Genomic DNA, 22,987 nt, shown 5'->3' with positions numbered 1-22,987 from the left:
AATTTGTCTTTCTAAACATGGAAATTCAACCCGTTCTGCCTGCTGTAGGGGCCTCTCCCGAGTCTATCATTGGCATGTCATCATTGAATGGAGCTCCAGGGACTCCATCCGATGATGAGGACCTGCCCCATCATCTTCCGGGAGTGATCTCGGCAGGCCCTTCTCCTACCGGCTCCCAGGGCTCCCAAAACATGTGGGAAGGTGGGGCCACAGCCTTCCCAGAAAAGGAGCTGCCTGTTGTTGGAGCCCAGGGTAGATTTGTGGAGCCCGAAAGCTTGTCAAGCCATGAAATGCTCCAGAGGTCACTCATTGAAGGCCTGGATGCTATTGAGGCCCCCAAAGGCCCTGGTGAAAGACCCCTGGGTGCGGCCTCACCTAAACTGCGTTCTAGCTTCCCCACACACACAAGGCTCAGTGCCATGTTGCACATTGATTCAGACGAGGACGAGGAGAGATCCGGGGCCAATGACATCACTCCGGTGCCGCTGTCACCGCTGCTGATGAATGGAGAACCTCCAGATGTCAGCTGCCCCGATGAAGACGACCCTTTTCCTGAGCTCCAGCAGGAGCCTGAGCAGCTGGAGCCCTCTGTGGCGGAGGAGTCGCCCGAGGGTGCAGGTGGTGCGACAGACGATGTGCCCCCTGATGCAGAGATGGCCCTAGAAATGGGGGCAAGTCTGGACATGGAGGATGTTTTGGAGCCAGACGTCTTCTCTGAAGTGGAGGAGGCTCCTTTCACAGAGGCTGTGTCCCATAACACTATGCCAGAGGGTGAAGTGCATGAGGAAGAAAGGGGCCTAGGTGAGGACCCCTCCTCAGAGATTGACACCTGCTCCATGGCAACAGCCCCACAGACAGTATTCTCGTCATCAGAGAGCTGTCCAATAACGTTGACTACTGCTGTGGTGAGTTCATTATCTTTTTATGGTCACAACCCAAGATTCAACTTTCTGTATATGTATTACTACAAAACCACAATGGTCCCTATTAGAGCTGCAACTAAGGATTGTTTTTCTGATTAATCGATAATAATGATTTACAATGATTAAAAAACAGAGAAAAGTAGCCAACTATCACATTTGAGAATGCTTATGCTTGATAAGTGACTTAAATGATCAATTATCAAAATAGTTGTTGATTAATTTTCCGGCATTTTACTAGTCACTAAACTGAATTGTTCAGCGCTATTGTCTGTATTGTAGTGTTAATTGCGAATAGGTATATTTCACACACAGATTACATATAAATGGATATTTTAACATGTTTTATTTATTAGGAAATTTAGCAAGTTGTGAAATAATCAGTGTTTGTTAAAGGTGCCCTGTAGACCATTTTTCACTTCTTAGTTAACTACTCTTAATTGATGCCATGACAGGTGACCAGGCTGATCAGCCTCACATATGATTCTGTGCTGGTCAAATTTTCACAAATGCTAAATCGGAATTAGCAGGTCAGATCTTTAAAAAATTGTCTTGAAAATTCGAATTGGTCTCTAATAAATAGCACAGACCAACAAGGCAGTTGTGAGTTCATCACCGGCAACACTGCCAGCTGTTATGTTATGTTATGCTATCACAGATATATCGCTATTGGCATGTATGTTTTCTGATATGCACCAAATTGAAAAAATAACACAACACAGAAAACGATGCTTGGGGTGATTTAGAAAAGGTGTCATCACGTAGTTTGTTCAGCAGAGCGCACTTTGACTTATTCTCTCAGTCAGCACTGTCTGCAGCATATTGCAGAGTGCATCACAGCTGAGCAGACAGTGGTGCAGAAATACATACTGGAAAATATAATAAACAATGACCCCATCATTTCCCCTTCTCAATATAAGTAATATAACGTTAACCCTGTCCCTGACAACCGCCATGTCACTCATGATCTCACATCTGTTTGCTTAGTAAGCGAGGTAGCTAGCCCCCTATGATTTGTCAGTAGAGTCAGTAACGTAGCAGGTTGCAAGGTAAGCATCAGAGCATCTCTTCCCAGTCATTTTGCAGTTCAGTGGAGAACAGTACAGTGATGGACTGAGTCTGTTCAGTGAGTCTTTTACTCTCTGTGACAAGATTATCTTACTTGTTAATGTTATACATTAGCAGTGAAATATTGCTGACATTTTTTGATAAGCAAGTAAAAAGTGTTTCTGATTGGAGATCAATCCATTGGAACAAGGCGGTAACATGAGTCTCATAGCTAGCTTCATAGCTACACTAAACCATATCAGTAATCTGTGATTTTTTCCCCCTTTAAAATCAGTTTTGGTATCAACCTCAAAAATCCCTTATCTATTAAGCTCTAAAAAGTAAGCTAGTAAACCCCACAGTCCACTCTGCTGTGGCAGAGTGTCATTACTGTCCCCACAGTGCACACATAGGTTCTAGTCCTAACTGTTTTCATGCGACATTGCGCCATAATGCAACACCACCTTACTACATGTAACACCACCATTACACCTATAATATAGGGTGTTAAATGCATATTCTCAAGCGATCAGTTAGTTGGAGATAGTTTTGTGTGCTGTGAGTGGGAACCAGTTATCTGTTTCTACTTTTTGGACAACTGTTCGATGATTGTTTCCTTTTAGCTCATGCGCCTACGCACCAATGCATTTGCACAAACTTGATGAACATGTTTCTCAGCTTTTTTTTGTTGCCTTGGTGATGGAACCAAAGGTGCCTCATGTTAGAGCTGCCATTTGGGTGGTGAATGTCTTGCATATTGTTATGGCAGAAAATTGTATCCTCTTACATTTAATCTTTTATGTATGTTCTTTTACTATTATTATTATTATGTATTGTGTTTTATCCTTAACCTTTCCTCTCCTATACTCCTTATGTTAGTCCGTCCACATTTACTAGGGTTTAGGTCAGAGCTGTGAGATTGTTTTGGTGTACTCCCCCTCTTGTTGTTCCTCTCCTCTCCTGGAATGTTCATTCAAGGCCGAGAGAGGATCTCTGTTCCCCAAAACATAGAAACCTAGACTGTGTAAATCATGATACATCCCTTTGTTTGGGGCCAGACGTTAGTGACTGTCTTAGGAGACAGAACCTCTGGTCCAGCTGATTTGTGTTGTAGTACTTCTCTGTTTATTCTCTTTTGTTAAATAAATTCTTCAAAGACAACGGTTTGTGGTAACTCAATTATTTGCTCAGCCCCTCACCAGGAATATAATTTCCACAACACATATCAATGTACTGTATATGTGATTTACCTACTTCACTATAAAGCCCTGTCAGTGAGGCTGATTTGATTTTTTATAGATCATTTTGTCCACTCTTTACACTAGTTTACAGTAGTTTTTTTTATTTTGTAGGAAGCAGAGGAGGGAGCAGAGACGGCCATAGATCCTGGGGGAGATGTGGTTTCCCGCACCCCACCGACAAATCAAGCTGTAGACGATGAAGGGGGTGGGCAAGCCGTTATTACTGAGGCAGAAGGAGGAGTTCCCCCAGCCGGCGTGCAAGAGGGGATCAGTGTGAGGAGGCTGAGCCTGCAGGCTGCGGGGGGCGTGGCTGAAGAACAGGAAGGGGAGGGGACAAAGCCACACAAGGAGGCTGATTCTGTTGATTCAGACCAAGTCACCACAGAAACAGATGGAGAGGAAGGTACCCAGCTTTAAACAAGTCAGCTTTCACTTTTGCAGAGTACATTTTTGAATTCCGAAGAAATGCATTTTTGAAATTACTCAGTTTGCGTTCTGGACGGATTTTACTGTTTATCATTGTCTCCATGTTAAGACAAATTCCTTCTGCCTGTTTTCTCTGATCAGGTACTCACGTCAATGGCCATCCTGTGCGTTCACTTCCTTCTGTGCGTCATGACATCCACAGATACCAACGTGTGGACGAACCTCTACCTCCCAGTGAGTGTGTGTGTCTGCATGCACCGTATTGTTTGTCTGTCGTATCTGTATGTCACCGCCTGTGTGTAGCAACGTGTCTTTGTGTTTATGCATCTGTGTTTGTGTGTCCATGTCCTGCTGATTGATCCTGAGTAAAACTACAATTCTTGGACCACAAATTAATCCCAAATGACCCGAAGAATGACTATTGACCTTAACACAGCAAAGTCTCTCCCTATATTGAGAAATGGCTACAACAAAGATGTCGATAAAATTATCGGAAGTTTTGCATTTCTTGTTGCCACACTAGCTGGACTTTGGGGATGCCAATGTCAGTCAGTAGGTCGGTCCACTGACTCCACACTAAAATCTTGATAATTGCTGAAAATGTTTCATTCGTGGAACCAAAGACCAAACCATACATGTTTGGTGATCCCCATGACTTTTCATGTAGCGCCACCATTAAGTTGATGGGTTCGGTTTTGAATGAAATGAACGATCTGATGGATTGCATTGAAGTTTGGTACAGATGTAATACTTGGGATTATGACTTAATACCTGAAAAGGTAATGACATTCCCATCAGCCTCAGCTGTATTTTGTGTTTAGTGCTAATTAGCAAATGTTAGCATGCTAACACACTAAAAATGAACGATGAACATGGTAAACATTATACCTGCCAAACATCAGCATGTTAGCATTCTCATTTTGCCTCCCAGAGCATACTTTAGATTTATTTGTTGGTATCATCATCTGTCATTCATTTTTGGCTAGTATTTATTTTTCCATTACGTTCCCCTGAGGCATTCCACACCTACTGTATATCAATTATTAATTGCCTCTCAGACTGGGAGGCCCGGATCGACAGCCACGGGAGGATCTTCTTTGTGGACCATGTGAACAGAACCACCACATGGCAGCGTCCTACTGGACCTCCTGCCCCGCAGGGCCTGACCCGTTCCAACTCCATTCAGCAGATGGAGCAACTCAACCGCAGGTGGGCTTTGTAAAAAGAAATGTATTGCAATAACCATAATTTTTTTCTCTTAGTAAATACCATTATTTATTTATTATTTATAAGGTATAGGTATTTATTCAATATCTCACTAAACCAAGAGTTACTATCATCAGTTATTAGTAGTTCTTTTTATCTTCAGGTTTTTGAACTAATGTAACTTTGAATAAAATAAAGGAATACAAAGACTTTCAGCAGAGAAATATAGGCAAATTTCATATTCACCTCTCTTAATTTCTATTCAAGAGACTACATTCTTTGCTAAAATAGTAGAAAACTATACTTTTACTACAGTAACTTTATCATTACTCTCAAACACAGGTATCAAAGCATCAGGAGGACCATAACCAACACTGATCGGTCAGAGGAAGCCTCTGTTGACCTGCTTCCTGAACCAGAAAGTGACCTGATGCCTCACAACATTTCTGGTTAGTTTCAATAGACCTATTACAGAAAACACAAAAATAGAAGCATTTGAGGTTTAATTTACTAGAGCTTTGTACACATTTTGAAGATAAATATGTTCTCAATTAAATGACTCACCTCTTGAAAATGATTCATCTCTTGAAATACTATGGTAAGCCATGAGTATATTATTTTACTCAGAATAGCAGTAGCCTGTGGAGATGTTTGTTTTTATACTCCTGACACTGATGGATATGTCATTTTGAAATGTCTCGTTCATGAAATAAGCTGCCTTCGGTAGTGTCTCCCTGTCTCAAGGTTTAACTAGTGTGCATTAATTTTGTTGCAGAATACCGACGAGAAAGTGCAGTCGTTCACTCCAGTGGTCGCTCGCGTCTCTCCCTGCTGCTGCAGTCACCCAGCGCCAAGTTCCTGTGCAGCCCAGACTTCTTCACCGTGCTGCATTCTAACCCTGTCAGTCTAACATACTTCACCTCCTCTGTCATCTTTCACCCTGTACTCCTTTTACATAGATCTGTCTACATACAAGCAGACACACTGTATAATGAAACTCAAATGCAAATACTTTTGCAGACTCAGCATTTTGGCTGAATTAATTTGTGAGTACACATCACAGTCACAGGACTCAGATATAGTGACTGCAGCCTGAATGAGCCACAGTATCAGTTCACCACACAGCTCGACTTTTCAGTACAGTACTGCAATGTAGCGGGTATGACCCAGTGTTGTTTCGTAGTTGTCCCATACGGTGCTAAATTAGTTGACCTGTTGGTCATAAGCGATGCTCAATGATGGCTATCATTATTTAGTAGCATTTTTCATTTTACAAAAATAGTATTAGTTACAAACGATCTCAAGTATCTCAAAGATGTACTTGCATCTCTTTGTTTTATCATTGTAAACGACTGATCCTGCACTAATCATGTAAGACAATAAAATGTAAATAATTCTTAATTCAGTCATTATCCACATTGTCCTCCATCTTGAGTGAATGAACTGAAAATGACCCAAAAGCTGTTCCCTTGTCCGCCTCCTGTCCCTCTCTGTTGACCTCACCTCTCTGCCCTCTCTGCCCAGAGTGCCTACCGCATGTTTACAAGCAACACCTGTCTGAAGCACATGATCAGTAAGGTGCGTCGGGACGCTCATTACTTTGAGCGCTACCAGCATAACCGCGACCTCGTCACCTTCCTCAACATGTTCTCCAACAAGCAGCTGGAGCTTCCCCGGGGCTGGGAGATGAAGCATGACCATACTGGGAAGGTGTGTGTGTGACCCATAACCTTTGGCTTTTGACCTGAGATTACTCCAACCTTGAAGGTCATATCATAGTAATTGTAATCTTTGCTCAGTAGTCCCGGTAGTCTCTCAGCAGTCTTTCAGTAATCCTTCTTTTCAGTATATGAACAAATAGTGAAGTTTATTCATGCATGACTGTGCTTCTCAATCCTCAGCCCTTCTTTGTTGACCACAACTGTCGCTCCACGACCTTCATTGACCCACGGCTGCCCCTCCAGAGTTCTCGCTCCACCGGGCTACTGGCCCACCGCCAGCACCTGAGCCGCCAACGCAGCCACAGTGCTGGGGAGGTGAGAGACTAGCCGCCACTGCGCCACTTGTCACCTGGAGTCAACTTAAGACTAGCAGAAATACTGCAATGTTTATATATGCTTAGTGAGTATCTGCATGGTGGACACAGGCAGGGAATTTGCAAGTCAAGTCAGTGGTAGAAAGTAGAAAGTTCACTGAAGTTCATTTTACCTATTTTGATATTTGACACAATCCTTTAGTGCAGTGACACATCACTTAATTTCAAAACTCAAAGAGATCTTGCTGTATCACTGGAATTAATGACAATCTTCATAGACACTATATCAAATAATGGATCCTTCTTATGTTCATCATCACTCCTGTCTTGTTTCCACTCATCTCTTCCAGACCACTACTTATGTAGGAATGATAAGCATCATTCAGTGACTGTTATATTAGTAGTGATACCTTAGTATGATTAATATAAACACTAGGGGCCATAGTGAAGATGATAAATGGCTGTTGTTGCCTCTTAAATCCATAGAATCCGCAGCATTATTGGGTTCAATTATCTGGTTAAGATAGATAGATTTTGGATAGGTCTCCTGTTAGGAAGAATCTGTGCTTTGCATGCTAATGCAGCAGAGATTACTTAAAAATAAATCTTCCTCACTAATGCATTCAAATGCTTTCTGGAATATCTAAGAAAATAAACGTAGAAAAATACAACTTTTAATACAGAAAATTAGTAATTTTAGTAAAACTGTTATTATATAGATTACTTTCAGTTAGTCTTCTGGGTTTGGCTTTCTTTAATACATAGTGAATGCATTTTTTCGCAGCCATCTTAAATCTTAAATGCTGGGCTGATTACATTTTCATCATGATCAAATACCTATTTTTCAAAAATTCAAATCTCTGCAATTATTTTTATACAATAGTATAATAGATGGCAGCTTGGGAGATTGTAAATCTATGTATGTGGTATTCTATTCAAAAAGAAATATAAGAAATAAGATTAGTAGTTCATGGACGAGAACATGCAGAGCTGACTGATGTCCAGAGGTTCAGAGCAGAGGTCAGTGTTGGCTGGTCACTAGCAGGTGGATCGGTCTGAGAACTAGGATGCGACCTGAACTGTAGTGCTTCCTTTTTTCACAGGTAGTAGATGACTCTCGCCAAACCAACCCGCCCGTGATGCCACGCCCTTCCAGCACCTTCAGCGGCTCCAGTCGAAGTCAGTACCAAGATGTGGTGCCTGTGGGTGAGTCAGGCAGGATCTATGTACACATGCAAAGATACAAGCATAAAGTGCAAACACACACAAGACTCAGATATAAATGCATATTCCTCACTTTCTCCAGCCTACAATGACAAGATCGTGGCGTTTCTACGGCAACCCAACATCTTTGAGATCCTGCAGGAAAGGCAACCCGAGCTCGCCAGAAACCACTCGCTCAAGTATGTCTCTCACTCCCTCTTTTCCTCTCCCTTCCTCCTTCTGTCTTTCATTGCTTTCCTTTTCTCTCCCACTCTCTCTCTTCCTCTCCAGCCCACTGCGTTATCATCATCAACATCAGTCATCCTGAACACACAGTTAACCTTTAATCCCAATGGATTGTGTCAGTTAACCTCCTGACGTGTGTGTGTGTGCGTGTGTGTGCGCGCAGGGAGAAGGTGCAGTTTATACGCAGTGAGGGTGTCAGTGGGCTGGCTCGTCTCTCTAGCGACGCTGACCTCGTCATGCTGCTGAGGTGAGTCCCACTGCATGTGTTTGTGTGAAGGGGTGGGGGACTGATTAATGGTCACTTGTGAAAATTATGACCTATTGGCTTCCAGGAATACAAGTCGAATTCCCATTTTATCCACCTATGTTTTAAAAAGTCTGGTTTCTATAGTGTTGTATGTCTGTTCCTTCCTGGCTGTGCTCTGTGTGAGAACCTCTCTCTTGTCTCCAGCTTATTTGAGGAGGAGGTGATGTCATATGTACCACCATTACTCCACCAAACTTACTGCCTCTCGTCTCCTCAGAGCTCCCCTGGTAAGTCTCCATCTCATTCTGTGTCTGCATCACCACAACTGCACCAAGTTTGTTTGTTTATGTTTATTAAATTCTTATCTTTTTATTACATTTCATCCACCATGAGGTTTGGTTTACATTGTCTAACAAAAAAGGAGCAATTTCATAACACCTTCATATGTAACATAGGTGGATGACAGACTTACATAAAATATTAATTCACTCACAATAATACTAATAATACTAATCATTTTTTTAAATTTATATTACCTTTCAAAACACAGTTACAAAGTGCCTTATAATAAAAACAGTATATTTAAAACAAAAAAACAAACTAAAAGCCATAAAACTTACCACATTATAAAACACAAAAAGAGTAAAATAAAATAAAATGCACGAGAGAGAACTTCACCTCCAGGGCTCACAGGCAGAAACCCCCTTTTTTAAAAAGTGATTTAGAAGACGAGATAGCCCTGATCTCAGTCTCAGAGCCCTAACTGCAGATTCTCTGTCACCTTTGAGTGTAAATCTGGACCTAGGAATGACACATCCGAGGTTCTCAGGGAGCGGGAAGTGGCATAGGGCACTAAAAGATTTGCAAATAACCTGGATCTCAGCCTCTTAGAACTTTGTAAGTAATCAACAGTAACTTGAAATTTATTCTAAAAGCACGCTAGGAGCGGTGTGACGTGATTGTGTTTCTTTGTTCGAGTCAAAATCCTTTGCAGCAGAGTTTTGGATGAGACAGGAGAGGGATTTCTTACTGAACCTCACAACCTCACTTTTGAACACCTCATCAACCATATCACCAGGACTGCCTTCTTTCACCTCACAAACATTGCCCGTCTCCGCCCATCACTCACGTTCTCTGCCGCATTCATTACATCCAGAATTGACCACAGTGTTAGCATCCTCTATGGTTCACCTCAAAAAATAATGTATTTCACTTGCTGCTATTTGTGAGTTACAGTATCTCACAAGTACCTCTCTTGACTGCAGGCAGGACACACTTGTCTTTGTGCTCCTCACCTGGTTGCTGCCACACACACTTGACAGCATTTGAACCAAATAAGTTTATCTTGGTCTCATCAGACCACAGGACATGGTTCTAGTAATCCATGTCCTTAGTCTGCTCTGTCCTCAGCAAACAGTTTGCCGGCTTTCTTGTGCATCATCTTTAGAAGAGGCTTCCTTCTGGGACGACAGCCATGCAGACCAGTTTTCACCACCATAATTAATATTATTATTACAGATACCAGAGAGCAAGTAATTACAGTAATCTAACTTACTAGTTATGAAGGCATAAAATACTGTTTCCAGATTTTTGGCAGAAAAAAATGGTCTAGTTGCAAGACGGTCCAAGAGTCATTGTGTCAAATGCTATGGGAACAAGAATGGATTTATGGTCAGCACCATCTGCTAGTAATAAGTTATTTAAGACCGTGAGAAGCGCAGTTTCAGTATTATGCTTATTTCTAAAGCCAGATTGGAATTGAAGATATTGTTATTATGAAAAGCTAGCAGTTGATCTGTTACAACCTTTGCTAAAACCAAGGCTAAAAGAGGGAGTTTAGAAATAGGCCTTAAATGGTTAAGATGAAAGGAATCAAGAGAAGGCCCGTTTAAAAGTGGTTGAACAAGAGCAGCTTTTTGCTAAAGAAAAGGGGACACTTTGTTAAAAACAACCTTTAGAAATGTTACAGGTAGAATATCTAAAGGAAAGCTGAGAGTTTTATTTTCATTACCATATCAGTTTGTGGAGATGGAGAGATTGGATTAAATGAGCCAAGGAAGACTGCACAGGGCTTCTAACAGTAACTGGAGAATCTGGGAGAGAAATGAAACTTCAGTTTGAGTAAATAAGGAAAGAATTTCTTCATATTTCTCAGGGGTGGCATCTAATATCTGGCCCGGGAGAGGATCAGTGACACGGCTCACAATGTTAATCAAAAGTCTTGGATTTGACTGATTAATATCAATTAAAGAAGCAAAATATGAAGCTCTAGAATTTCTAACTTCTGCATTAAAGGTCTTAAGTAGAGACCTGAGAAGCGAACCAGCTGAACTGTGAGTTTAGATGATTATATAATAATATTTTCATTTATCCAGGGCTTTGGGCATTGAGAGGTGACATGATTGTTTTGGTTTTGAAGAGAGCAATGTCACCTAAGATGGAGGAACATGTATTATTAAAATTATTCAGCTGCTCAGATGCAGAGAGCAGTGCTCTAGAGAAACTCGTGGGAATGTCGAAGGCAGTATTTAATTTAACAGCAGAGGATGAGTTAAAAATTCTAGATCTAGTTGTTGGGTGTGGGCTACAGATAAAACAAGGCAACAATGTGTTAAAAATACTTTTGACATCGCTGATGTTTAACCATGAGCTGAAACTAGATCTAGATCTAAAACTAAGACATACTTTAAATGTACACTCGCATTCCCTGTTAACTCCCTCCCCTCAACCTCTACATACATACACGCTTAGTCCTTTATTCCCCTCAAGGCCATATACATTTTTTTATAAAAAACTAAATAATTATTTTCATATTTATCTGAACAAAAAAACAAATGAAGTGATAAATCAGTGATCAAATGTACAACAAACTCATCTCTGTTGATTATCATTTCAATTACTACAATAAACCACAGCCAGTTGGCCTAATTAATATATGAGCATATCAAGTAGCCATATCATTTTCAAATTAAACCAAAACGAATAGAAACTAATTATAGAACAATAGAATAGTTAGTTACTGAGGGTTAGATGTGTCTTTAAGTGGGATGTACAGGAGCTGACACACACGCAAACACACACATAAGTCAGTGATTATCTACTACTGTCTACCTCTAATCTTAAACTGTTAACCTGCAAATAGTAATTCCGATTCTCACATTCTGATTCTTCCTCGCCAATTTAGGCTTTAGAAAATTTTAGCTTGGGATCATTAAAGTTACACTTATCTCAATGTCCCTATATCTGTTTTCCATTATTTACCCATCTTTGTCCCCCTTTTATTTGTCAGTTTACCATTCTGTTGTGCCTGACGCCTGACTTTCATTGCCCATTTTCTCAGCCGTTTTCTTTCTTCCTGTCTTTCTTTCTCTCTCTCCCTTCTCTCTCTCTCTCTCTCTCTCATTTAAATCCCAGGCACCCAGCGAGCCAATGCCCGCGCTCCTGCTCCCTATAAGCGAGATTTTGAGGCTAAATTGAGGAACTTTTATCGAAAGCTGGAGACCAAGGGTTATGGACAGGGACCAGGAAAAGTCAAGTAGGTTTAAACCCTACAATTGAAAGAGATGTATGTATAAATTGTGTGATAGCACTGAAGATGGCCTGATGTCTCTTCTTCCTCTTTGGAGCTCCAATGTTGTCTAACAACAATTAAAAACATATAAGCCACACTGTCTATGGATCCTCCGTTATCATGAACACACACGTTGTTTATTTTGTCTCAGTCCCACACTCACTGTCCAGCTGCTGTAAATGCTCACTACAGCATCAAATTTGTAATAATAACAATTTGTGTGTGATTGTGTGTGTGTGTGTGTGTGTGCTCCCAGGCTCATCATACGCAGGGACCACCTTCTGGAGGACGCCTTTAACCAAATCATGTGTTACTCCCGTAAAGACCTACAGAGGAGTAAACTTTACGTCAGCTTTGTGGGCGAGGACGGGTGAGAAAGCCCCATTTCATTCCCAGTTCATTTCCACATCATGCTTTAGACACTTCAAGTGTGAAATGTATGTATTTGCTAACTGTAAAGGATCCAGGGGTGTTTTGCTGAGCATTCATTCTTTTCTTGAGCCACCAGTTCTCTAGATTTGGCTTAGACAGTTGTCTATAGCAGAATCTAATATATACCCTAGACATTGTTCCTTTAAGTGCTTTCTGTGATTGCTGAGTAGCTGCAGAAGAGAACATTCACTGATTCGGTTTTCCTAATGACATGTATAACACATGCATAACGTGTGATGATTGCAGGTTGGACTACAGTGGGCCATCCAGAGAGTTTTTCTTCCTGGTGTCCAGAGAACTGTTCAACCCATACTACGGCCTGTTTGAATATTCAGCCAATGACACATATACTGTCCAGATCAGCCCCATGTCTGCCTTTGTAGACAACCACCATGAATGGTGAGCTTTTCATATATTTATCTGTGTAGTGCATCTACAGTATCAGTCTGTCGAACGTAAGTTTGCTGCTGAGCTGACTGTAAAGGGACGCTTGTCTGCTCTGACTGCTGTGTGTTGATCCTAAAATCTGCCTGAGTGACAGTGATTGGATGGATGGATGGATGATCAGACTGATGAATGGATGGACAAAAACTTGACAGGAAATTCAGCACATCATTGGCTGGATGAAGAAGATAGCAGATGTAGCAACATAAACTCAAGTCTTCAGGGGTTTGTTTGTCACGGGGGCCAAGCTTAGTGGCACTTCAAAATGAAGAATGACAAGATAATACTTGTTCCTGTAGAGACAATCTTTCTGAAGTTCTCAAGAAAGATGGATAGAGAAGTGTCTCAGATGGTCTCTGTACTACAGGCTTCAGCACTATTCTGACTCAATGCAGTGTTTTCACAGTAAATCTGAGGGGAGTTTATTTATTGTCATGAACAATGTCACCATCTGCTGCATCCTCTGTTTTGTGGGGTCTATTCTTCCAGTTCTGGTCCTGGTGCCTGTATTCACCTGTATTTTTGGTGCTGTGTCTAGGTTTCGCTTCAGTGGGCGTATCCTCGGCCTGGCTCTTGTCCATCAGTACCTGCTGGATGCCTTCTTTACCCGACCCTTCTACAAGGGGCTTCTTCGTATGTAAGTCCCTCTGCCTCTCCCGATTCCACACCAGTCTGCAGGACACCAGCACTTCCAGTCAGATCCCCCTCAGACCGTGCTGAGAATGTGATTGGCCAAGGTGCCAACTGCTCATCAGAAACAGAAATTAACATTCACACACACTCACACACCACATTTGGGGTTCAGTATCTTGCCCAAGGACACTTCGACATGCAGACTAGAGGATCGAACCATCAATCTCCCAATTAGTGGGCAACCTGCTCCTGAGCCCCTATAAAAAACATAATATTCATATAGTAATCCAGGTGACTGCGAAAGCCATACTTTTCATGGTGCACATTCACAAAAATGTAAAGAAATATGAATAAAAAGGCTGCAAAACCGCTAACTCACTGTTTCCATACCAACTCTATACTTCCTATTTCCATTAGCTAGTGTGTGGTGGGAAAATATGAAAATATATTCATGTCATAAGAAACAAAATAATAATATTTTAAGTGTTAAATTTATGAAAATGTATTGTTTTTTTTACTATCAGCACATGAATTGACACTACTAAGGCCCAGAACATCCCATCAATATACCTTTTTTGAATGTGTAATAGGTATGTAAAGTCAAAAAGCCCAAAGTCCAGCCCATAGGGAGTTAACCATCTCCCACAGAAAACTCTGCTCTGAACTGCCTGCAAACAGCTTCTTTGTAGTCCAGCCTTTTCCCTTTGATCCCTGTGATGACACAGCAAAACACAAGTCATAACGCTCGCCAAGCAGCTAGTCCGACACGCCCTCAACAACACAGGTGGAAAAACACGCAGCACACAGTGACAAGACGTCCGCCTTTTGCATCTCCTCTCCTTTCCAAAATTAGCTACCCTCCAGGCAGTCGATGGACATTAAGTTGTTATCGCGATGTAGCAGAGCTCAGTTTAAAAAATGATGACTATCTCACCACTCTGAAACTCTTGCTCCAGTCCATGTTGCTAAGGGAACATGTACAACTGAACCGAAGCCGTGTTTACCGGCTTCTCATGACCCGCCCTACTCTGCTTCTGATTGGCTTGTAGTCCTTAACTAGGAACTGCGCATGTGCAACGCCCAACAAAGATCTTGTAGAGGTAAGATGTATCACTCGATAGTTAAAAGGAAGCATTCAACACACAGAGTGAAAAGAGGAGCTGCAGCAATGTGCAGTATGACAAAAAATATGGTGTTTTTTGAAAATAAACCATGTAAACCTGTTCTGGTACAACCCCTAAATAGGATAATGAACCTGAAAATTAGCATAATATGACCTCTTTAAGTTAAACGAGGACAAGAGAAATCCTACTCTTTGGTCCCCGACATCATTACTGCCCAGAGCCTCAAGCACCTTTCCGCCAGCATCCAACCACATGCCAAGAACCTTGCTGTTATAGTTGGTGGTGATCTAAGTTATAATTGTCTACAAATCTGTCCATGGTCTCGGGCCATATTTCATAATCTCACACCCTACACCATTCTACTTAAACCTTGCTTTATTTCCACACTCATGCACATACAGTATATGCCTTTATTCTTGTGTGTGTTTACATACATTTCCGTCATTGTGAAGCACTTTGGTACAAAACCTGTCACCAACATAGCAAGTGATGGCATTTCTGAGTAACCTAACCTATTCTGAAAATAGCAATATATGGCCTCGCTAGCTAAAACATGTAGTGACAATGAAATAAGCCTGTAAATAAAGGGAGTGAAAACCACTCGGTAAGCCTCTCACATACGTCATAACTGAGATGGTTTATCCGTATCCATAATACATTTGACATGCATCATGCTGCATGTGCTTATTTGGGGAAAGCTATTTTACGCTGGTATACATGAGGTAATTAACCTTTAACCTCCCCTCTTACAATCAGCCATGGTTTATGAGTAGGGCTACCCATCAATACCTACCGTGACCCCTCTGAAAGCTCTGTGTAACCTCTGCCTGCGCTCGTGCAGCCCATGTGACCTGAGTGACCTGGAGTTCCTAGATGAGGAGTTCCACCAGAGCCTGCAGTGGATGAAAGACAACGACATCGAAGACATGCTGGACCTCACTTTCACTGTCAATGAGGAGGTCTTTGGACAGGTATGTGTGTGATTGCATAAGACGGGTTGTCTTATTTGTTAAATTTGTGACTGTAGACATGTAATAATAAAGCTGTATTTAAAATGTCTGCATGTGATTGTGCAGATTACAGAGAGAGAGCTGAAGCCAGGCGGGGCTGGTATCCCTGTGTCTGAGAAAAACAAGAAGGAGTACATTGAGCGTATGGTCAAGTGGCGTATAGAGAGAGGAGTAGCCCAGCAGACGGAGAGCCTGGTCCGAGGCTTCTATGAGGTACATCATTAATATTGGTGTTACAGGTATTAATGAGGCTTTCAGACCCTCTTTATGTTGCATAATGGCTATAATATGACAGGATTGTTGACGCAGTGTGGTTGAATCATTGCTTCGGGTTTTAAGATTTTGTTTTTGACCAGCACAAACTTAAGAACCCATGCTTCCGCCCATTCTCTGACTGCCATCTGGAATTTTCAGTGGTGAATGACGATGCCTTGAGCGAGCAGCTGGTGTCACAATACATTTCAATTAGAAAGACTTTGATCAAGCCAAAACAGCAAATGACAAAGCAGCATTATACTTTGCTGAACTACATCATGACATATGTAGTTAGCTTGGAAATGTAGTGGGTGGAAATTGGGGATTCAGCTTATGATTATTTTCATGTGCCTATTTTCATTATTGATTATCCGACCAGAAAATTTGGTCCAGAAAATTGGAAAGAAAAAAGTCAATCAGTGTTTCCCTAAGCCCAAGGTGACGTCCTCAAATGTCTTCTTTTGTCCGACCTAAATATTCCATTTGATTCAATTCAATTCAGTCAACTTTATTCATCCCACTAGGGGCAATTAGTTAAGAGCAGCATGTTTGCAACAGTATATTTATTCAGTTTACTGTCAGAGAGGAGTTAAGAGAACAGACAATATTCACATTTGAGAATTAAATAGATTAATTAAGATATATGGCATACATTACTGTACAACTGTGATATGTACTTTGCTTACAGAGTGTTTGTGCACTTCTCAGTTTGTATATGAATCTGAGGGCACATTCCTACTAAGGACGTTTGGAGTGGTCTGTTCAGACTAATAACTAATAATGACAGATGAACATATGTGGATTTAAAAAAGTGAGAATGTCCAGTGTATAACTGTAAGATGGATGTTTACATCTGAAAGCCCGCAGTCCTACATGCTGTGGAAGCTCAGCATGACAGAGTGAAACAAGAGTGAACTATAATGTGGACTGGTGCTCATATTCTTTTTCTCATGACTTTTTATAACTGGTACAAACCCAACCCCTGCTTAAGTCCCTTGTGACAGATTACGGGGTCTTTGCGGGCTACATGTGTGTCAATGTGAGTTTACAGGCCTCAGTTTACTAAACAAATAAACGCCACCATTTACTGTAAACAAAATGAGAGACGCCAAAAAATGTTTTCACTATGTTTATCCTACTGCCATCTGTGTCGCTGGAACTCATGATGTATGTGGGAAGGATGATAAATGAATAGGCTGTATCATATGTTATATACCATGTGTTCATCCGTTTGAGTGTGTGTGTGTGTGTGTGTGTGTGTGTGTGTGTGTGTTAGGTGGTGGATGTGCGACTGGTGTCTGTGTTTGATGCCAGGGAGCTGGAGCTGGTGATTGCGGGCACCGCAGAGATCGATCTGTCAGACTGGAGAAACAACACAGAGTACAGAGGAGGTATGTAAAGCAGCAGGGAGCCAGTGGGGCAGAAAGCAGAGACAGAGATGAAAGTGTTCATGGCACACTGACAGCAACGTGAGAAAACTAGCAAAGTCAAATGCACACACAATTCATTCATAACTGAAAGCTGCAGGTGTGCACCAGCTAACCCTCTGTTTTGAGCAGGGGGGATTAGATAATGTAGAGGCCTTGCTAAAGAACGCCTCAGTGTTAAGTAATCGCTGAGGAGGTTTAAAGTTTTTCTCATTCACTTTCTTCAAGTTTTTCTCAGCGAGTCCAGGGATTAAACCCAGCAATCTTCCTGAAGAAAAAATGAACTGACAAATGTAGCCCCCCAGTGGCCACTGTTTAAAACACTGGTTCAAGTTGCAACAGTGGTCCGCTGCCATTCCAGCCAATGTCCACTGCATGTGTAAGGATGGGATGCCTCTAAACCTCTTATACCTACAGGATTATTTAAGAAATACCGATACAAAATAAAGGCATGCTGCTTACAGTAATTAAAAAAAGACTTAAGGTATCTCTTACCATAATCACCATAAATGAGCTGCACATGTCTATTTAATATTTTTGTAAAACACAAGTGTCAGCAAGACAACTCTAAACAATATTAGAAATGTGGCTGCTGAAGAACAGATGGGAAGAAATAATAATTGATAAATAATTTTTCTTCGGGGAGTTATTGCTATTTAATTATTGTAATACATCTTGTGTACAGTACAAGCACCAGTGTCCAAACCATTTGTAACAGATCACATTAAAAGGCTTTTTAAGAGTCTGGCCAATACAGTTGAAAAGCCGCCAGCAAGCAGAGAGACAAGAGAACCCAAACGGGCAGTCGGCCGTGACTCAGTGTGAAGCTCGTTTAATAAAGGAATCGACTGAGATGGACAAAACAGCCTCGGCCATTAAATATTAAACAGCAGAGCTCATTCAAAAATCACAGTGGAGAAACAGTGATGCGGGAGGTGGAAGAGAGCAGTGAGGATCAGGGGCCAGGAATATTTGTTATTCATCTGACTCATGCACCATCATATCTGTCTCCTCTCAGGTTACCATGACAACCATATAGTGATTCGCTGGTTCTGGGCAGCTGTAGAGAGGTTCAACAATGAGCAGAGGCTAAGACTGCTGCAGGTACAGCACGTGGGTGACCGCATGCACACAGACTGCCCCCATGTGGAGGCTGGGTGCCCTGCAGGCACTGCAGAGTCCTGCTTGAGGCTGCAGAAAGATGTTACTTTAAGCTCTCTTTTATGTAACTAGATTATACAATTTGCATGCAATTTTCTAATTTCATTGAAGTTGAACCTTCTCAGTTTAGATGAGACTACTTGTTTAAATTCATATAAAAACGTGCAGAACTAAAAAAAAAAAAATTCTTTAGTTATAAGTCATAAATAATAACTGAATAAATGTTTTTATGCTGCTTTCGAACTTTTTGTGACTTTATTGGCCGTCTCTCTAGTTTGTGACAGGCACTTCCAGTATTCCCTACGAGGGATTTGCCTCTCTACGGGGCAGTAATGGACCCCGCAGATTCTGTGTGGAGAAGTGGGGGAAAATCACTTCCTTACCCAGGTAAGCTGATAACTAATGGGATGACTATGTCGCCTTTAGGGACTGTACAAATGATTAAAAAGGTGTATTTTTTTCTTTTGCTGAAGTGGGGTTGGGCCTTTTATTTTTGTCCTAATTCCTTCATTTATATATGAACATTCCCTTGTAAAATGAAATACTGATTATTACACAAAGATTAAACAGTTACAAATAATGACACAATGTGTGTTTCAGTCCTTTCTCCTTCTCAGGACCTTCCTTTCTAAATGAAAAAACTAACTAATGGGACCAACATGTACATTTTATAGCTTTACTATCTTTATATCTAAGTCATTAAACTTTCTCTCTACCAACGTCATTTAAGGCATCATCTGATCTGATTTTTATTCTTTTTAAATTTGGTTTTAGTTAAGTTTAAACCTCACAGATGATTTATCTTGGCATTCATCTGATTAATGCCTGTGTATGTGTCTCCATAGGGCTCACACTTGCTTTAATCGTCTGGACCTCCCACCTTACCCCTCCTTCTCCATGCTTTACGAGAAGCTGGTCACTGCTGTGGAGGAAACGAGCACATTCGGTTTGGAGTAACCTTAAATCAGCTCACACCCAGGGTCAACTTGGGAGAGTGAACCATCTGGAAATCCGCCGTTCTCACTTAGGAGAGACATGGAATATAAAACTAATATCCTCAAAAGGCAACTAACTTCCCCGTGGATAACTCTGCTGTTTCACCGCCTGGCTTTTCGTCATTCAGCACGCAGCCTCCGATTCTCTGTCTTTCTCTTATGTATAACAGAAGTCTATCAAGTGAACACCTTCTGGAAGAAAGGAAGAGAATCGGAGAATGGTTTGAAAAGCTGTACAATTTCTTGTTTTCATGGTAACCTTTGTTCATTGAGCCACATGTGTGCTTTATCTCTTCAGTTAATGGCCTTGTTTACTGGAATTCTAGCACCTTCCGTCCTCCTTCTCCAACCTGCACCTCAGAGACAGCTGCTCAAAACCCACCCTCCCTTCCCCCTCTCTGGACCTCTAAACTGTGTCCTTTCTGCACTGGGACTGCAACGTTATGAACTATAACACACACACACACACACACACACACACACATTAATCACCTTTGCACAAAACACACACAACTGTGGGACATTTAGTTTTTATTAATGGTACAAACCAGTGTTTCCTCCAAGATTTTTTATCAGCATTGAAAGATAAGAAAGACGTTTTAGACTTACAGTTGGATGTTGGCTGGTCCTCCTTGCCTGTGAGAGAGCAAGGATTACACTAATGTGCACTAATACACACACAAACATACACAAAATTGCATAAACCCAGTTGTTCCAGTTCCGTAACTTAAAAATACACTTGTTTTTACAGTTCTGATTTCTGGTTACGCTAGACAAGGAGTCACAAATCATCAGTGACATTTCCGGACAGTCTTATTTGTGATAGTGACAGCAGGTTCTGGTCAAGACTGTTACCTTCAATACTGCGACACCAGAGCTCTTACTGTACATGGGCACGAAAGGTAAAGACACATCTGAGACATGCAGTCCTGTTTCAGCATATATTTAACAAGGACACTTACTATCACACACACAAACACATGCATACAATATTACAGCCTTGATGCTGCGGGTGCACTTTCTTACAGTGTAATAGATGCACTCCCTCCAGTATACAGATACATTTAATGACACACTTCAGTCAGATAGAAGAGCAGGGTTTGTCTTTCAAACTGATCATAAGCAATAGATGTACTTTCTCACACAGACCAATGATGACAGATGATACACAAGGCCCGTCCCACTGATGTAATTGCCTCCCATCCAATGAAAGTGATGAATGTACCAAATAAGTGACTGAATGTATGAACCTCCTCAAGCAACTTTGTCCAGCCCCCGAGGAGGATTTCAAGCAGGCGGAAGAGGAAAACACAAAGTGGAAAGTTAGAAGTGGAGGGAAAGGAAATCTTTTAGTGCCTCGTGGGTTTTCCTGACCACAAAGTGAAATTTCATAAGGGAAGCTATTTTATTTCCTTGTGAAGTTTGACCAGATCTGTGTGTCTAATAACAAATCAAACAGGAGCTGTGGTTTAAATTCCCAACACAGACATCAACACAAGGGGGCGGTAAGGTGTCATTACTATGGCACCACCTAAACAAAGACCTGGTGTTGTCAATAGCTTCTTCTTAAAAAGCATGTGATAAAACATTTCTATAAATCTTAAGTGCACGACCCAAACCCTGAGGGCCCTTTTACTCAGTCTCTCACACACTTTCTTACATGCACACAAACACACACAAACACATACTCATTTTCTATGGGGTGCATGCAAGATTACACCTATTGTACAGAGCCCTGTTGGAGTTAGACCACAGGGGCTGAAATAGTGCTAGGGAGCCCCACGTGTGATGCAAGATGTGGCGGCATCCTTTTGTATCCCAGCCCCCCTCTCAGTCCAATACTGCATGCGGGATCTTCCCGGTCAGCTCTGTGAGCTGCGCTGAGGCAGAAACCCCTAGATGGCGTTGTGTTATAGCTCGATATTGCATGCTGAAATAGTGCAACACTCTGTCCTTAATAGCTTTTTTGCATGAGGATATTGATATCCATTCAGAAAAAGGGGTGAGGGAGCTGGTTAAGTTGTGTCACTTTGGTTGTGGCGCTTACTTGAGGCATGCGGCCTTATGCTCACCTGGCACTGTCATACCTTGAGTGTTCAGCTCATGGGAACAGGGTGTAGGAAATAGGTGCTTTAGTCACTTAGTTTTAGCTCTGGGAATGGACAATGTGTGAATGCAATAGTTTGTTTTCTCTATGACAGTGTAATGGCGAGTATCTCGGCAGCATGTTTCAAAAATGGTTGTTTCTTTCACATGTGCGTGTCTGCCTATCTTAGTAATAGGTCAAAGGTGATGCTTCATTGCTCATGAATCAGTGATGAATCAATAGGGCTGTTTTGATTTTGTGAAACGTGAGAGCACATGTACGTGTACCGTGTGTGGTCTTGTTTGTCTATTTGTATATAAATGTATGTCTGTCCTGTGTGTATAAATACATATTTTGCACCGAATGTACCAAAGGTTTGGGGCTTGCAAAGTCAATCATTAGGCCTGCTCTCTATTTCTGTCTAACAAACACATCCCACTCCTGGCGTCTGCCAAATCCTTACAGAGCATCACCCCATGTTTGCTTGAAGGGCAGCTTCGTGGCATGGGCAACAACACTTCACGTTAGGATATACATTCACTTGGTCAGTTTGAAGTTTTCCATAATGAGGCTTTTCTGCTGCAGCAGACCGGCAAGGCAGATGAAAACAGTTGCATCTCTTGTCTTTCCTAGTACATTTCTGACAAGACCCGGCTGCAGTTTTCAGAATTCCACTCTATGCAAAGCTCCTGTATGTGTGTCTCCATTTCACCCCAATGATTGTAATAAAAGAGAACAAATGGAACATTTTGATTAATGATACATGACCCTTATTTATCTTGTACAAGACAGTATTAGTGTGTTGGGAAACACCTAATCAGCAAGTAGCCACTACCTCTTATTGATTAAACAATCCTCTCATAATCCCCACATTACCAGCCAAATATGTCAGAGAAAAGGAAAAGAAAAATAGAAAAAGTGCAGCTAAATAATTTGTTTCACAATGATCATGTGGAGAAAATATATATTTAAAAAAAATCAAATTGTAAAACTTTCCCTATACATACTTTATACATTTGTAATTGCGTGGTGCTTTGAGAAGTTGCAGTCTTTTCGGGACAGATGCGTAGGTCAGTGTGACGCTTCCAATGCCCTCCAGATGCTTTGCCAGATGTTAATAAATGCATGTGCACAATGGACAGATTTACGTGGTAGTTCATTTCTGCCAGGAAAAGAAAAATAGATAAAATGTTCAAAATGACAAAAATAAAAATACTCGTGGAAAGTTAAAATTGCATAGAAAGCCATTATTGCAACATACTAAGTAAATGCTTGACT

General features: G+C 41.4%; 1 protein-coding gene across 5 annotated transcripts in view; it reads left to right on the top strand.

Moving 5' to 3' along the window:
* The window catches only part of hecw2a (HECT, C2 and WW domain containing E3 ubiquitin protein ligase 2a), a 37,696-nt gene extending 14,848 nt beyond the window's left edge, over nt 1–22,848 (top strand). For 2 of the 5 annotated variants that reach the window (XM_038719593.1, XM_038719592.1), the window contains exons 9-30: nt 49–905; nt 3,320–3,611; nt 3,776–3,868; nt 4,693–4,843; nt 5,183–5,289; nt 5,616–5,740; nt 6,365–6,550; nt 6,742–6,876; nt 7,961–8,081; nt 8,182–8,278; nt 8,488–8,571; nt 8,776–8,858; nt 11,986–12,106; nt 12,399–12,512; nt 12,821–12,973; nt 13,557–13,655; nt 15,617–15,746; nt 15,852–15,998; nt 17,317–17,431; nt 18,486–18,571; nt 18,903–19,015; nt 19,474–22,848. In XM_038719593.1, coding sequence (XP_038575521.1) covers nt 49–905; nt 3,320–3,611; nt 3,776–3,868; nt 4,693–4,843; nt 5,183–5,289; nt 5,616–5,740; nt 6,365–6,550; nt 6,742–6,876; nt 7,961–8,081; nt 8,182–8,278; nt 8,488–8,571; nt 8,776–8,858; nt 11,986–12,106; nt 12,399–12,512; nt 12,821–12,973; nt 13,557–13,655; nt 15,617–15,746; nt 15,852–15,998; nt 17,317–17,431; nt 18,486–18,571; nt 18,903–19,015; nt 19,474–19,585 — 3,521 coding nt within the window. In that variant the 3' untranslated portion in view covers nt 19,586–22,848. The remainder of the gene's footprint in view (nt 1–48; nt 906–3,319; nt 3,612–3,775; nt 3,869–4,692; nt 4,844–5,182; nt 5,290–5,615; nt 5,741–6,364; nt 6,551–6,741; nt 6,877–7,960; nt 8,082–8,181; nt 8,279–8,487; nt 8,572–8,775; nt 8,859–11,985; nt 12,107–12,398; nt 12,513–12,820; nt 12,974–13,556; nt 13,656–15,616; nt 15,747–15,851; nt 15,999–17,316; nt 17,432–18,485; nt 18,572–18,902; nt 19,016–19,473) is intronic. The other 3 variants (XM_038719595.1, XM_038719596.1, XM_038719594.1) reach the window with 3 other exon arrangements.
* Nucleotides 22,849–22,987: the final 139 nt, after the last annotated feature.

Source organism: Micropterus salmoides, unplaced genomic scaffold (genome assembly GCF_014851395.1).
Source record: "Micropterus salmoides isolate LMB-PRFRI ecotype aquatic unplaced genomic scaffold, ASM1485139v1 Ms_hic_scaffold_15, whole genome shotgun sequence".
Taxonomy (NCBI): Eukaryota; Metazoa; Chordata; class Actinopteri; order Centrarchiformes; family Centrarchidae; genus Micropterus; species Micropterus salmoides.
This window is presented reverse-complemented; position numbering and strand designations above follow the sequence as displayed.